The 16148-nt window shown below is 33.2% G+C and overlaps 3 protein-coding genes and 1 non-coding gene across 5 annotated transcripts; 3 read left to right on the top strand and 1 right to left on the bottom strand.

Annotated features, from left to right (window-relative positions):
• Nucleotides 1-700: 700 nt before the first annotated feature.
• LOC118041302 (glutathione S-transferase 2) lies at nucleotides 701-4173 on the top strand. Of its 2 annotated transcripts, XM_035048580.2 has the most exons (10): nucleotides 703-856; nucleotides 932-1025; nucleotides 1092-1148; nucleotides 1257-1342; nucleotides 1610-1681; nucleotides 2013-2066; nucleotides 2157-2232; nucleotides 2562-2623; nucleotides 3025-3084; nucleotides 3927-4173. In XM_035048580.2, exons 1-10 carry the CDS (start codon nucleotides 830-832, stop codon nucleotides 4023-4025), a joined length of 687 nt encoding a protein of 228 aa, XP_034904471.1. In that variant the 5' UTR covers nucleotides 703-829; the 3' UTR covers nucleotides 4026-4173. The 2 variants fall into 2 exon arrangements, with proteins under 2 accessions (XP_073260381.1, XP_034904471.1); XM_073404280.1 differs by lacking the exon at nucleotides 1092-1148 and having other exon boundaries at nucleotides 701-856.
• Nucleotides 4174-7198: 3025 nt separating this feature from the next.
• LOC118041303 (methylsterol monooxygenase 1-1) lies at nucleotides 7199-9127 on the top strand. Its single transcript, XM_035048581.2, has 5 exons — nucleotides 7199-7564; nucleotides 7661-7983; nucleotides 8425-8572; nucleotides 8742-8774; nucleotides 9044-9127. Exons 1-5 carry the CDS (start codon nucleotides 7235-7237, stop codon nucleotides 9125-9127), a joined length of 918 nt encoding a protein of 305 aa, XP_034904472.1. The 5' UTR covers nucleotides 7199-7234.
• A 987-nt stretch (nucleotides 9128-10114) lies between these two features.
• On the top strand, nucleotides 10115-10187 carry TRNAK-CUU (transfer RNA lysine (anticodon CUU)). Its single transcript has one exon. It is a non-coding gene; the product is annotated as a tRNA-Lys (tRNA).
• Nucleotides 10188-10350: 163 nt separating this feature from the next.
• LOC118041304 (uncharacterized) lies at nucleotides 10351-15974 on the bottom strand. The gene is given in 11 exon segments (XM_035048583.2): nucleotides 10351-10743; nucleotides 10950-10994; nucleotides 11502-11546; nucleotides 11549-11704; nucleotides 12722-12812; nucleotides 13277-13351; nucleotides 13893-14032; nucleotides 14864-15159; nucleotides 15272-15332; nucleotides 15447-15552; nucleotides 15628-15974. Coding segments are annotated over 11 exon segments (1305 nt in total). The 5' UTR covers nucleotides 15832-15974; the 3' UTR covers nucleotides 10351-10657.
• Between the last annotated feature and the right edge of the window lie 174 nt (nucleotides 15975-16148).

Here is a 16148-nt window from a genome sequence, read left to right as displayed (position 1 = left end):
TTTATGCTTCCATTTCCAGCACCTACTAGAACTGATTATGGTAGCTCCAGTGGTTGATTTCAAAACTGAAAAATTACTATTATTTGGCATGGGAGTTTTAAATTGACAATAATTAAAGAAGAATAATACAACAAATAAAGAAATGCTAATTTATTGAAAAAAAATATGAAATTTACCACTTGAAAAGACCTCCCATTTTTTAGATTCTCACGAAGAACTCACTTGCTTAAATATGAATTTGTCTTTTTTTTTTTTTTTTTCAACATTAACATATTAAAATTATTCAAAAAAAATTTAAAAAATTAATTTAATATTTTTTGGACTAAAAATAATTTAAAAAATACTTTTAAGAAAATTATAATAAAAAAAGGCCTTACAAAGTGATTTTTCATCCTTATTTATATCTTGTTATACTATTAGTGTGTATTTGAGAATGTATTAAAAATTGCTTGCTTTTTAAGTGATTTTTGTTCGAAAATATATTTTTTTATTTTTTAAAATTTATTTTTAATATTAACATATAAAAATAATAAAAATATTAGTTTAAAGATAAAAAAATAAAAATTTAAAAAACATTAATCTACTGCAATAAAAAAAACCCCTTAAATTACAAGGAAATCAAATCAGTAAGACAATTTGAAAATATCCATCACAACACAACACAACAATGTGGTGACTGAAGCTAACACCATATCTCATGATGACGTGGCACAACCAACTGACTTTTGTCTGGAAATTGACTTTTCTTCAACTGTGAAAGCAAAGGATTCTCTGCTTCCAATTAAAAAATGCTCACCATTCTGAGCAGTACTTTTTTTTTTTTTTTTTAATGGAACAGCTCAACAACCAGAACCAGGTAATTAACCTTTCTACGTCTAATGCTTACACTTTTCTACAAAATCTTTTCTTAAAAGTCTGTTTGACTTACCAGAGAGACACTATGAATTCATCACCAAAGCTCGTCTTGTATAATTTCTCGCACAGCTCCTGTTCATGGCGGGTCCGCTTTGCTTTAAACCTTAAAGGTATCATTTTCTACATTTATATTGATCGACTTTTGTTAATCATTTCTGAAAAATGGAACTGTTCAGGACTTGATTATGAGTATAAAGCAGTCACCCTTGCAAAAGGAGAGCAGTTTAGTAAAGGTGAGGTTGGAAGATTTCATATACTTAGCTTACCTCGAATATGATTTTAGATTCGTACTGGTACAAGGTCCAGGTAGTGAGGATCGATGAGTGTTGTTTCTGTTGCAGAGTTTGAACAATTGAATCCTCTCCGTTATGTTCCAGTCTTGGTTGATGGTGATGTGGTAGTCTCGGACTCCTTAGCAATCTTGCTGGTCAGTGTTCTTTGCTCAGAAAGGATTTTATGCATACTGTAACACTCTCGTTGCGGTTGCATTTTATGAAAATTAGACAAGGATCTACAGACATAAATCCATGATCTGGAGTGAGTGAGTGAATAATGGCCTCCATTTAATGTTGGGTTGTGTGAATTCATAAACCATGATAAATTTAAGTTAACTTTTGAGAGATCTTCGATGAATTTTCTTTTATGTCATATTTATTTTTGTGTCTATTCATAATTTTCTATTGTAAATGTGTAGTATCTGGAAGAAAAGTATCCTCAGAGAGCATTGCTGCCAGATGATCCTCGGCGAAAAGCTCTAAATCTCCAAGTAAGATTGTTGTCATTTCTTATTTTTTCAAACGTGAAGTGTCTGGAAAACATTGTATTAAGAATCTTCTCATGTAATGTGTTTTTTTTTTAAGAGCAACAGTCTTGAACTTGTGAATGGATTCAATGATCCCTTGCTTCTAACCTTCATCAATCAAAAGGTCTGTACAGCTGGAGCAAACAGACCAAGCTAATCTGGATTTTGTTAGCTATTATCTAGATGGTTTCATTTCTTTTTGAGTACTGAACGTGAATCGGACTACATGGACATGCCAGTATTTGTTAACTAGTTTTTCTTGTGTAGCCATGCTAATCACGGTAACGTGTCACAGGTTGCCAGTATCGTCTGCTCTAGCATACAACCTCTTCATATGTTGGGTTTGATGGTACATGTATTAGTTTTAATGGTTTATCCACGTTATTTTTAGTTTCATCCACACATGTATCAACTATGCCATGTCTTAATTGTTGTGTAGAAACGCATTGAAGAAAAAGTTGGTCCAGAAGAGGGATTATTATGGGCACAATCTAGTATTGAAAAAGGTTTTTTTGGTATGTGATTCTTCTCATCACGGAAGCAATCTTATTCCCTGTCTCTTTCCTTTTCCTTTCTTTCTTTCTTTGTGAGATAATTACCAAGATTAGCTACACCCATGATAGTTGAAATCATTACGAAAGATGAAACAATTGGGTATGAGTGGCAATACTTTTGCAGTGCATGAAATTTATAGCCTGTGGACGCAACCTTAGAGTCCATGTGGAATCAGATTGTAGAATGTTTTTTTTAGAGTTTTCGTTTGTGATCATTTATTAGCCCCTTCATGTCAAGCTACTGTGTACTCCTTGTTGCTCATGTAAAGTGTTTTTATTCTTTTCTACAGCACTTGAGCAGTTGGTAAAAGACTTTGCAACCAGATTTGCCACTGGAGAAGCATTATACATGGTCTCTTTTCAATACTTTGTTCACTGTTTCTTGCGCGGAGCTTAATTTATTATATCTGAATGCTTCGACTAATTTTAATGGTCTTGCATTGTTAAAGCACCCGCATCCTCTCTGCAAGACATTAATATATGTCGGTGTTGGGTGGCAGTTCACCCATCTAATTCTTTGGTTCTTAGTCATTTATTGATTCTTTTGGTTTATTGCTCTGATTCAAAACTTTAACGATAGCATTGTGCAGAAATGATTTACTTTGAACCTAACGAAAGTTCTCAACTATGTATTTTAGAAGTATATATTGCTCTGATTAAATCAATGTTCTCAGAAAATAAGAGAAATTTAATGTTAATATTTCAAATCTTAAGCGCCTTAAAGATCAGACTAATTTTTTATTTTGTTTGCAGGCTGATGTGTTTTTGGCCCCACAGATTGCTACAGTTGTTATGAGGTTCAACATTGATATGGTAAAGCATTTCCCTTGATTCTTTTCTTTATTTCCTTCAGAATTCTTTTCCAAACTAGTTCTATCATTACAACCTCCACACAGCGGAGCTGCTACTTCTTGGACACTACATCCTGTACTGTAATTTTCCACTGCTGTAGACACGCTTCTCATGTTTGTGTTCATAAACCTGTTGTTTTTAATCCTTTAATAAAATGTGTTTCATACAAACACAGGAAGCATATGCACTGTACCTAGTTTTTTCTCTTGGAATAACTGAGAAAACCTAAAAAATCCCACTAAAGTCGGATATTGAAAGAAGAATTTGGAGTCCAACAATCCTCCGCATAATTAACTTTTATTTTTGTGCTTATGATTCAAAAGTTTCTGAATTCTCACCATACATGAAATGGTTCATTCCATAAAATAAGAGAATTTTCATAAAGTTCTTAGCGTGTGATGTTCATATAAAATCTGAGAAGCTTCTCCATGGGTGGTGAAGCATGTTTAGCATTTCTTTTCTCAACTGGTTTACAGGCATGAAACATGAGACGAAGAGAGTTGGGATAGAAGGGATATGTCCCCTTTGTCCTTCCTGTTTTAGAAGGAAAAAAATTCACTCAAAAACTGTCCGAGGCACAAATTTATTTTTTTATATTTCTGTCATCCTTTCAATCAAACATATCTGTCATTCTTGTATCTATCCCTTTTTCCACGAACACTAACCAAACGCAGTCGTAGCAGCACGATGATGCAGTGACTATGATAATATATACGTGTATTCTTGTCTGTATATGGTTTTATCAAATTGCTATTATCTTGATTTCTTTCTCTTGATAAACAGCTGTGTGATTGTTTATGCAGTCCAACTTCCCTATTTTAAGTAGGGTGTATGAATCATACAAGACCGTACCGGAGTTCCGAGCTTCATCCCCGGAAGCACAACCAGATGCAGGGAGTTAAGTTTGTTATTTTATTATATGAATGTCAGCAAAGCTTTAGGTTCAAGAGGTCCGGCGTAGCTATCGAGTTGCTTCTTTCTTTTTCCCCCCTTTTATTTGATAAATAACTGGGTAAAATGAAAAATAAAATATCTTTTGCACTTTGGTGACTTGTAGTTTCTTCTGGTTGCTTTTTTGCCCCTTATGACAATTAACTTGCTAGATGTTGTCCTCAAACTTTTTATTTTTTGTAACACATCCTAATCTCTTAATTTTGAATGATAGAATCCGATAACTCTCAATGTTGTAATAAACATTTATTGTATTTAATAATTTATCCACACTACATTTTTCATGATTCAGTTATGTGCTTACAATGAAAAATCGAAAGTACTCGCAAGACCAAGAAATACTCTTCTTTTATAGAAAAGATGGCTGAGAAAACTACAAGAACATTAAGACATGCATATTCAAGCTTCAGATTAAAATAACATAAACTTAATTAATCGTTATAAATTAATGGATTAGACTTAATTATGGATTAACATAGGAACACCAGGTACTCAAACAAGGAGCATTATAAAACCTTGGAATTGCTGATCAATATATATCCAACAAATTGCAAATGAATAAGATAAATGACGACAAAATATAGTAGCAAACACTCATCTCTTCTATTATATATCAGCCTATTTATTTTTATGATGGAAAAATACTTTTTTAAAAAATATTATTATTATTTTGCTTTAAATGAATTTTTTTATGTTTTTTTTTATTGTTTTGATGTATTAATATTAAAATTATTATTTTAATATATATATATTTTTTTAAAAAAAAAATTAAAAAATTATTATTATAATATCAACTTGGTTTATTAATTAAAAAAGAAAAATCAAGTTTTTTTGTGTGTATCACAGTTTTCCACACGGAATTTTGAAAAGCCGGGGCTAAATGATACATACAAACAAACGAGTTATGTGACAAAATTTCAGGAAAATTCAATTCCTTTAGATGAGGGACACTCCAGGCAAAGGATAAGATAAGGCATACAGTATTTATAGGTGGTAATTAATTATTTTGACAATTTCTTTTTTGTTTTTTTAATTTAAGAATTAGTTATGACAATTTACATATAATTACATAGAGAAATATTAAAATAATCAATGGGTAATGATCCAATATTTACTCAATAATTTCATTTTAAATAAAAAATAAATATATGAATAAAAGAGAAAATCATATAATAAGAATATCTTCATACAAAATATATATTTTTTAATCATCTCTTTTATTTTATCTTTTTATATTTATTCCTCTCCTAGTAAATAGTATTAGTAGTTACTTATTGAACAAGGAAAAAACACACCCTTAACTCCTTAACTAGATCATGAAAAATATTTTATTGAGGAATTGTTCATAAATAAAATTACATACGAGACTTTTACATATAAATAAGGATTAAAAATAGACTCTTTACCCATTTGATAGAGAAATTCATCAAAACTTTGTGATCCAATATCAAGTTGTGCTAATTTTAAGATTTCAAATGGAATTGACATTTCATGATCATTAGTTTAATCAATTAGGTTTTAAATTTATTTTTTAAAATTATTAATTCGAGTTTTATAAATTTTAAAGTCACTAAAGATTTATATAATCATTAACTTTAGATCTGTGAAATTAATCGAGGTGCATATAAGCTAATCCAAACACCTATATATATATATATATATATATATATATATATATAAAACATTTATAATTAGATAATAATGTTATTTTTATTATTTTAAAAGAAGATAATCATAATAAAGATTGGACATACTTTTTGTTAATTAATATTTTAAATTTTTAAATTTTAAATTTTATGGATTAAAGATATGAGATGAAGCAATTCACAGTATATAAGAGCTTAATTGAAATAAGGTTACAAGAGGTTAATCTTAGGTTCTAGTCTAATAATGACTCTTCAGAGATGTAATATTTGCTTTGTACATGGTACGCATTCCCACCATTGAATTTTTTTTTCTAGTTTATTTTCCTAGCTAAATTAATTTAGTGACGGGCCAATATTTTTTCTTGATTAATATAAATATTTGAATTTTGTATGTATATTGACTAATTCCTATGAACTTTAAAATTAACAACCATGTAAGTCTTTAATAGCTTTGAAGTTTCTGAGACTTGAACTTGTGATCTCTAAGAAGCAAACTCATGACTTGATTAGTTGAGTTATATCTCTCAGAGTTTAAAAAACTCGCCAAAGTTTAATATCATCCTTATACTTGTTTATATTTTCAATTATATTCTAAAATATTTATTAATCAAGAGTTTGAAAGAGTAAATATGATATAAAATATGAACTTACCTATTTTCTAACTTGTGTATTAAAATCATTGTATGAAATATAAAATATTCTTTTTTTTTTCAGGGGAAATTGAAAGGGAAAAAGGCTGCATGAAGTAAATTATTTATGATAAATACAATTAAAATGAAAATATTTTGATCATGAGATGATGGATTCGATTTTTTTTTTAATTTAAAACCTTATTATAGTGATTAAAAAATCGAATGTCCACTTCTCATAAAAATTGGTGCTAAACCTAATAATTCCCATAGAGAAAAATTAGTGCTTGTATTTGAGTCTGTTAATTTTCAAAGATTTTTGTTAAAGTCAATTAGCAATATGCCATTTAAGTGTTTGTACGGCATGGAAAAAAAAAAAGTGCCCTTTGTCGGCATCTCGTGAATCTTCCAATTGATTAAACTCATATTATGTTCTTAAGAAATTAATTAAAATGATAAAAAAAAACTAAAAATTAAAACTTGAGAAATTTTACAGTGTCCAGAATAATTAAGGTATATTTAAAATAAAAATAAAAAGAGCACTTGAAATAAATAAAAAAAATATAAATATAAGAGAGAAATCATAGACAGAAATATTTTTATCATTTTTTATATGTCATGAGTTTTATTTTATTTTGTCCATCTTTGTGTTTTTTTTTTTATAACTTATCTTAACCTAAATTAAAACTAACAAATATTTTATTAAGATAAACTCACAAATATTTGTAACCATTCCATTTTCACAAAATAATATATATACAAACACACACCTCTACCACCATTAAAATTAATTTTGAGTTGAATGGATTTCTGATAGTTCTCCGAACTCCTATTTATTCTGTTGTTGTCGTGCATTCAATCATATTTCTCACCCTCTAATTAACAATGCTGCCTTACCAGAACTTGCACCGAGCAGAGGCAGCTCTTGACAGAGAGCTAACTATTGCAGAGAAACTATGGCTCAATTACTCAGCCAATAAACCTGATTACCTTCTTCATTACCATAACATTCTCTTCTTGATCCTCTTTTACTCTATAGCTCCTCTCCCATACATGTTTATTGAGCTAAGCAGGTCCAAGAGGATAGAAAAACACAAGATTCAATCCAAAATCAAGAACTCATTCCAAGACATGCTGAAATGCTACAAAGATGTTATGCAAACTTTTATCGTTGTTGTTGGTCCTCTTCAAGTCTCTTCGTACCCTTTCATCAAGGTATATTAATACGTATATATGATTATAATGCAATTTTGTTGGCAACTAAAAGAAATTTTAAGATTAACAAAGCGAACTACTTTGATTTTGTTCCAGATGATTGGCATCCGAACTAGTCTGTCATTACCTTCAGGAGGGGAAATGTTCTGGCAGTTTTTAGTTTATTTTCTGATAGAGGATTATACCGCTTATTGGGTTCATAGGTTGCTTCATTCAAACTGGGGCTATGAGAAAATCCACCATGTTCACCATGAATATAGTGCTCCAATGGGGTTTGCAGCGCCTTATGCACACTGGTCTGAAATTTTGATTCTTGGCATGCCTGCATTTCTTGGTCCTGCAGTGGTTCCTGGACACATTACTACTTATTGGCTATGGTTCGTTTTAAGACAAATGGAAGCTATAGAGATTCATAGCGGGTACACATGCTAAACTCTCTCGTTTATTTCAACTCCTCTTTCTGCCGGATTCTGTTGACAAATCCTGACAGCACCTACGCAGTTTCTAGTAGTGGATCGATAATGGAGAGATCACAAATCCCTCTAATCTAGGGGGGAAAATGACATAATCTCCAAATTCGGGAGGGTGCCTTGCAGTTTAGCCCTTCATAAACACTAAACAGTAGGATGCAACATTTGGTTTTTTCTTGCATGATCTTAAGTTATGATGACCGACAAATATTAATTCATTTTTTATTATCATCAAAAGTGTTGTACTTACTTTTCTATAATCAAAAAGATGAATTAAGTCGCCAGTAAGTACTTCAAGTTTCTGCAACAACCGCCGGGATATGTCTTAATTTGGTGGCTTGACATGAACACTTGAATCAAGTACATAAAATGTTATTTGATGCAATGCAGATATGATTTTTCATGGAGTCCAACAAGATTTATACCCTTCTATGGAGGTGCAAAGTACCATGATTATCATCATTACGTGGGCCGCCATAGCCAGAGTAACTTCGCTTCCGTTTTCACATACTGTGATTACCTTTATGGAACAGACAAGGTGAGTCCTGTATCTGACAACTACGAAGAGATTTTTTGTGTGGACCCAACAATCATGAGGCCCTGGCTCGTATGAACCGGATCAGGGTGATGTTTTTCTAAGATGCAATCACAAATGCATGTATCTTGTGTCCTATAATGGCTCTGATGCATGACTGAATTATTGGCAGGGCTATCGGTACCACAAGTCCATCCTCCGAATGGTAACTCTCTAAGGCAACTTGCTTTTTTTAGACACACGAGGGTCCACTGGAAAAATATGGCCGATGATCAGAAATGCCATTTTCGACTTCCAAGGGGACGTCGTTTACTCGATGGGTCATGGGTTATCATTACCCTAAGTACTTACATGTTGCAATGGGGTATCCCGACAAGTTCTTAAAATGAAATTAATTTCCTTGCTGACCCGTACTAGTAGGTTGAATTTATAGTAGACTGTTGTGGCTAGCTTACTATTTTCATATTTTATTAGATGGAGGAGACGGTGGAGAGGAATGGCGGACATCGGGAGGGCAGCTATGATTCCATGCCTGCCCAAGATTTCAAATCCGAATAGCTATGATATATCAGCAGGGCGCAGTATTGTGATCCAGTTTCTTTGTTATATTATTAGAATTTAAAAGTTGTAATGGTTTGTGAGGATGTAGTAGAGGTAAGTGTTGGACTTGGGATTGTACTCCAAAATATAAATAAATTGGTGAGCTACGGAATAGCTATGATATAAATAAATTGTTTTCTGTGAAAAAAATTCTGGCAAGGTAATTTAATTTCTCCCCGATGATAGAGATCCGGGAGGAAAAACCATTCAATTTTTTTTTTTTTTTTCATTTTTCCAGCATTAATTACAGAAGCAGGGGGGCTGAATCTTATCCTCTGGCCTTCCTGCCTGAGCCCACAGTAAAGGAAATTCGTGAATCCTCGATCACATAAAGGATATGTTTGTTTTTTTAGAAAATAGTTTTAGGAAACTATTTTTTAAATTTTTTGTATTTATTTATTATTAAAAAAATTAATTAACAGAAAACACTTTCTAATAATAAAAATATTTTTCAGTTAAGGAAAAATTTAGTTTGACGGAAAATATTTTTGAAAATTATGAAAAAATTTAGAAATGTTATATTATTTACTGATTATATCAAATTTAGTCCTTAAACTTTTGATCGCTATATAAATTTTGTTTTGAATATTTTTTTTTAATTAAAAAATTATCTTTATTTTTATTAATTATTATGTTTTTTTCTTATAAGAATTTTTTTATTTATCAAATCTAATTGTTAATAAAACATTAATAAACTATTTTTCAACTCATTTTTCATTTTAAAATAATAATATTTTTTAAAAAAAAATTAAAAAAAAAAAAAAAAAAAAACCACGTTTAGAATGATATTCATGTGCTTGCAGGACATCTTCTCTACCTTTTTTACAGCCAGGAGATCCAACCATCCAAAACTCGACACCTCCCCAACAGGATATTATTTGTTGAATCATTATAAATTTACGTATGCCCTAAATTTATACGAAGAAACCCAACACATCCTGGCAAGCCCGTCTAGCTCAGTTGGTAGAGCGCAAGGCTCTTAACCTTGTGGTCGTGGGTTCGAGCCCCACGGTGGGCGCTCTCTGTTTTTTGGTTCAAAAAACCCAGTCTAAGAGCGGAAACAGGCGGGTTACAGGGGCGAGAGCACGATCCACTTGCAAATGCAGTGGCATTTTGTTCCCCAGTTTTTTCCATCAAGAATACTATCGTCTATTGATTAATGAAGTGCCATATGAGAATCATGCATCCAAAACCAAAACCATCTTCTATTTCTTTATGGAACATTTGGTCACCAAAACTTTTCAGTCAGATCAGGCTACCTTAGCCATACAACAATTAGTTTTTCTCAATTTAAAATTCATACTTGTCCTATGTGCCACCGTGTCCAACCACTCAGCTGGAAGGTTTGCTCTATTCGACTATCTTTGAAGTGATTAGTGCTGCTGAACCTGAGCGGATTATACTGCACCTCAGGAGGCTATGGCTAATCAATGAGAATGTCAGGTCAAGAACTCCCTGTATATGCTTTATATCTATCAGTGGAATCCGTTATGCTGGTCGGAGTGGTGGAGCTGCCCATAACTTAACTTTCTTGTCAACACTGGCTGTGGCCAAAATGGACTTTTGTCCATCACCTGGAGAACAACAAGGGGTTATAAATCATGGTGGTCAAGGAATCATTGGAACTATTTCCTTAACTCTCAAACCTTTCTTATTCCTTCCTGGAGATACTCCCATAAAGAAAAGCAAAAAAAAACCCTAACAGATACACATAGCATAAGGTAATGAAAAAATGAACAGAAAAGCCACAAATGTAAAACCATTTTTGTTTAATAAGCACCTGTTGGAATAGGCCTAGGCGCCCAAGCAATCCATGTGATGTCACCTGCATGATAAACTAGCATTAGTATAATATTCACCAAGAGATTACCCCATGCTTATTTGCTACAAAACATGCCAAGTCTGACTCGTTGAAAAAAGTAAGCAGCAGTTTCGAGAAAGTGGAGCATCAGTAGTAAATCAGTACATGATAATGAAACCAGTTTCATGATCAACAATTAGAGTGGAACTACTAGCAATACATTGAGAAAAAACAACTTCAATAACAATTTAACTCAAATGAATTCATTTGTCCAATTTCTCAAAACAAATGTTGTTGAGAATATAAAATCAGATTTCCATATGAAAGCAAGATTTTTGGGCACTGGAGACAAATCTGCCATTGCATCAAGATCTCAATCACAGTATCCATTGCCAATTACTCATGCCAAGAAAATAGATATATTTAGGAAAGGAATATGATATTCTTACATTTTCATGATGTTCTTACATTTTCAACCACTGCAGAAAAACATACTAAAATAAAGTCACAGAAATGGAACCAAAAGCATACCATCATGGGCTCTGTCAGCTGTGTCCAAAACCTTTCCAGTTGAATCATGAACCACTGCAGCATCGAACCATGGGTTGCAGCCAATATCCTTCCATCAGGGGATAAACTGAGACGATCATAATGCAAAGTTCCACCATTTGAATCATGAAGTGGAATCGGAAACACCTTTAAAGTCTTTGGATCCTCATCAAGATGATAACGAACTTGAAGGAAATAAAAGAGAACTCCTCAGTATGATCTTAATCATATAATAACCAACACAAAAAAGCCACACAAATACATTGCAAAATATATGTCAAAGTGAAAAATTAGAAACCCACAAATCTATTCCAGAACTCAAAAAATTAGACATGCGTTATGTTCTCATAGCATGATACCAGTCTCCCATTTTCGTTTTCTTTAGAGGCAGCTACAGAGAAACAGTCCATGACACCATAAATTTTACTTTTAAAAAAGTTGCAACGTAGTCATGAACCTCAATGTATTCAAGAATACTATAAAGCCTTTTGGTATATTCACAGCAACAAGAAGAGCAAAAATCCTGCTAGAGCATGAAAAGGACAGATGATCTTTAGATTGAAATCATCTACTAGATCCCCCAAGGATCAATTTTCATACTTGCAGACCATGCAAAAGGAGCATGCTTAAAGGCATGACATTCAGCATAGAGGTGAACTTCTCTTGATCCACAGATGAAAAACATCCCAACAAACACATTCCAGTCATCCTGGTGCCAGTTTGGACTGTAAGATAATGGATGATATACATGTTGAATGCTTGATATAGAGGGGGTAAATATTAGCTTAGATACTTTACAAGAACTTCAATAAAATATTGAAGCGGGAAGCAATTCTTGTTGGTGACAAAACTGGAATGGTGTTCAGAGATTAGTCGTTCCATAGATTCTGCACAATGGAGTGCTATTTTAGATAAAACTGACATGACATCTAAAGATAATGTATGCTCAGCCTGAAATGCTAGTTCATAATGCTCTTTGGTTTCCAATCATTCCCTGGAAATCATGCCTTGTCTCAATTCTGGACATTAAATCCAAAAATTGAGAAGCCCTTACCCTCCTATACTACTAATTGCACTGCCCTATTTTTTCAACTTTTCTAAGGTAGTCCTAATTCAAGCACATAGAGAAATATCTATTAAAGGACATACCATTGATGTTCCATAATTCAAGCACATAGAGAAACATTTATTAAAGGACATACCATTGATGTTCCATATTCTTATTGAACCATCTTTGGAGGCTGTGATGATTTGCTCCGAGTCTGGAGTGAAGCATAACCATGTTACTGCACTCTGAAGATCAAATTTAACTTGAGATGAGAAACAATAGCATATCCAAGCTATATATGAGCATATTCTGAGGTGAGCAAAATAACAACAACTCCAGAAGTGCAATATAGTTCAAATGATAAGGCTAAATACGATAAAAGAGATCATTCCATCTAGATGAGAATCGATATCAACAACCAGAGACAGATTGAATATATCTACAAGGATAAACATTTATGGCATCATATCAGACAATAATTTAATCACTGTTACTAACATTTTTTTACTACTCAATGCACATCCACTTCAAAAAATTCAGCATTAATCCAATCATTGACTAGAGAAATATTACAGACATATCCATGAAGCTCACAAACAAAATAAAGAATGAGGGAATTTGGAGCACAGGGAAAAATGATAGACAGACAGCAAAGCTTGAACGAGATGTGGATGAAATAACAGAGGTCAATATTGAGTAGAGTACATACTCTGTGCCCTTTAAGTTGCATGACTTTTGGAACCTCCTTGACAGAACCATCCTTTGAATACACAATCTCCCATACCTGACAAAGAAATTTAAAACCACCATAGCAATTCCATATTCAAATACTACCAGAATATTAAATTTAAAGCTTGCTATTATGATCCAGGCCTCTCAAAATAACTTTTGTATAGCAGTTGCAAATGAAGATAATAGACTTGATCCATATGTGGCGACCAATAACAATGTTGTTTTAATTCATTAGAGTGAAGATAAGTCTCTTGATGTGACTTGATATATTGACTCATAAGAAAACTTGTAAACAAGCCTAAACTAATAGCTTCTTAAGGTTATCAAAATAAAAATAAAAAATACTTTGCAGCAATAAAAATGAACTCAACTGACTGCGCACAAATGAGTTAACTAAATTGTTTTTGGAAAGTTCCACGAGTGTCACAGGGGATGTTAGATTCTATGCCTGAGAATCTTCAAACCATCCACTTTATCAAGAGTCACATCATATGGTGCATTGTGTGAATGAGTTTCTTTTGTTTTGCACAAACTAGGGGTATATCTGACAGAGTCCAAACAAGATGCTTTTGCCAGTAATCAAAGATATTCACCTTCACATCTGCAGTAAAAGCTGCAGCAGCAATGAAACGTCCATTTGGTGATATAGCAGCCATTGTGTTTTTCAATTGATTTGTATCGACAGTCCCCAAATTCTTTCCTGTCTTTCCATGCCAAATTTTGATATCAGTACCTGGAAAGTAGCATAGAAAATACACAATCAGCATTGCTTTCTGAAACCCAAGAAAGAAAAACAATTACAACAGAAGTATGAATGGAAGAGGTTGGGTTTTTCTGCTCCAGGTAATATCAGCTTGATAATTTAAAATCACAAATTCAACGGGTTATTCCTCTAGATTAATGATGATTTCCGGTGGCTATCATGTAATTAAAAAAAATCACAATATCATGTTGTCTTAGTAGTGGCTTGGTCATCAAAATCCACGCCCATGCACAGATGTCAGCGCTGTCCGGTCCTTAATTAATATATTTTTAAGGAAGCTAATCAGACAGAAATCCACAGTTTGGAAAGTGTTGGTTACATTCATGATAAAATCATGGAGTGTCATTTCTGAAACCATGTGAGATGAAAGAGATGGACAATGAAGGTTAAATAATGGATGGATGGAACAGTTTTGAATGTGTAAGGCAAAAGAATAAAATTTGTTCCAAACATTACAAATCCAAAACAAAGTCAGAAACCACTAAAGTCAAATATCCGATAATTGTGTGTTTTCCAGACAATTAAATTTTATCTAACCATCCAGTCTCATATGCAAAGACTCCACATCTGAGACATGCTTAAAAACCATACCTATTCTATAATCACTTAGTTTGCAGCCCTTGTCCAAATTTTAGGCATCATTTCCTAGTCTAACAGGTTAGAAAACATATGGATACCAGTATTCATACCATTCCACTAGTAAGCCAGAACATTTATATCATCAACCCATCCATGCCCATTTAAATTTTATTAGAACACATAGGATACGATATCTAACCCGGGAAAAAGATCAGCACATACCTTCCGAACAAGAGGCCACAATTGTACTTCCGTCGCCATTGCCATAAGTTGAAGCAGTTCCAACCAGGGTCAAAACCACCTTTTTCTCATGAATTTTGTGATGTTCCCATTTGATTTCTGGCAGCGGAAGCTTTGGTTGCTGCTTAGAGTCATTAGAATCTTTGACCTTTTCCTCTCCCCACATATATAAGGACGAACCAGACAGTGTGTGCGACGCCAACACGACAGATGACGCGTCATCAGAAAACGCCACTGCAACCGGGTGACCTCCAGCCGGCACATTAATTCTCAAAAACCTACAAATTACTATCAGCACTAAAATAATAATAATAAAATAAAATAAAAAATAGCATCACCAATTTAAAGACTAATTACATAATCTGAAAAAGAAAAGCTTCAGGTTCGTACTTGAAACTTTTACTCGAAGCATCATCTAACTTGAACACCCTCACCACTCCATCTGCACAAGCTGTTTTTTTTTTTTCAAAAAATAATAAATAAAAAGGACATAATCAGCCGACTCAGTAAAAATTTCTAAAATTGATCATCCATAAATATCTAACAATATTGCACATTTACTAACCGGTAGCCAAACTGCGTCCATCATAAGAGAAACACAGGCCCGTAACTGAATCACCGTGACCTTTCAAAGTATTCAAATCCAAAGGATGATGTTTCTTGCTATGATCCTGCACATTTCGCAATCAAGACAATAAAAACTCGAAAAATAAGAATGTCAAATTCAAATTCATCATTTACTTTACCTTATCAGAAGAGGCATGCGAGTGAGACTTTTTGGATTGATGAGTAGGTTTAGGAGGTTTTCTAAGAGGATCCGGATGGATTTCGGGTTTCGCGATGGATCCAATTTCGGATTTTCTTTTGAGAAAGTAGTTTTTAAAGAAGACAAGAGCAATTGCAGTACCGAGAAGGACCGAGATAAGAGCAATCGGGAGGACCTGATCCATATTTTTTTCGAAATTTTTTAGGTGATCTCGATGATGATGAGAAATGGCCCCCGGGCGGGTGTTATACGTGTCGCCTTGTTGCGTCTTTCGCTCACACTGTTTCTTCACTCTCCAGTGTAGAAATTAGAGAATGGAGTGGAAATAGTTGAAAACCAGTTTGATATTTTATCCAGGAAAATCTTCTGAAGCGGGCTGTATAAAGCATCGAGTCCAAGTACAAAGGCACCGGCCCAATAGAGCTAGGGAAATACATCTGGACTTAAGCCTGATGAGAAACTAGTTGGGCCCAAATATAAATAGGAACCAGGCCCACAAAA

The sequence above is a fragment of the Populus alba genome, chromosome 14, assembly GCF_005239225.2.
Source record: "Populus alba chromosome 14, ASM523922v2, whole genome shotgun sequence".
NCBI lineage: Eukaryota > Viridiplantae > Streptophyta > Magnoliopsida > Malpighiales > Salicaceae > Populus > Populus alba.
Note: the sequence above shows the minus strand (reverse complement) of the source record. Positions and strands in the feature narration are given on the sequence as shown.

Coding starts and splice junctions, on each gene's coding strand:
- LOC118041302 (XM_035048580.2), top strand. CDS start 830: ATGGAACAGCTCAACAACCAGAACCAG. Junction 1,682..2,012: donor GAAAAGCTCTAAATCTCCAA/GTAAGATTGTTG, acceptor AACGTGTCACAG/GTTGCCAGTATCGTCTGCTC. Junction 3,085..3,926: donor TGAGGTTCAACATTGATATG/GTAAAGCATTTC, acceptor TTGTTTATGCAG/TCCAACTTCCCTATTTTAAG.
- LOC118041303 (XM_035048581.2), top strand. CDS start 7,235: ATGCTGCCTTACCAGAACTTGCACCGAGCAGAGGCAGCTCTTGACAGA. Junction 7,565..7,660: donor CTTCGTACCCTTTCATCAAG/GTATATTAATAC, acceptor ATTTTGTTCCAG/ATGATTGGCATCCGAACTAG. Junction 8,573..8,741: donor ACCTTTATGGAACAGACAAG/GTGAGTCCTGTA, acceptor AATTATTGGCAG/GGCTATCGGTACCACAAGTC.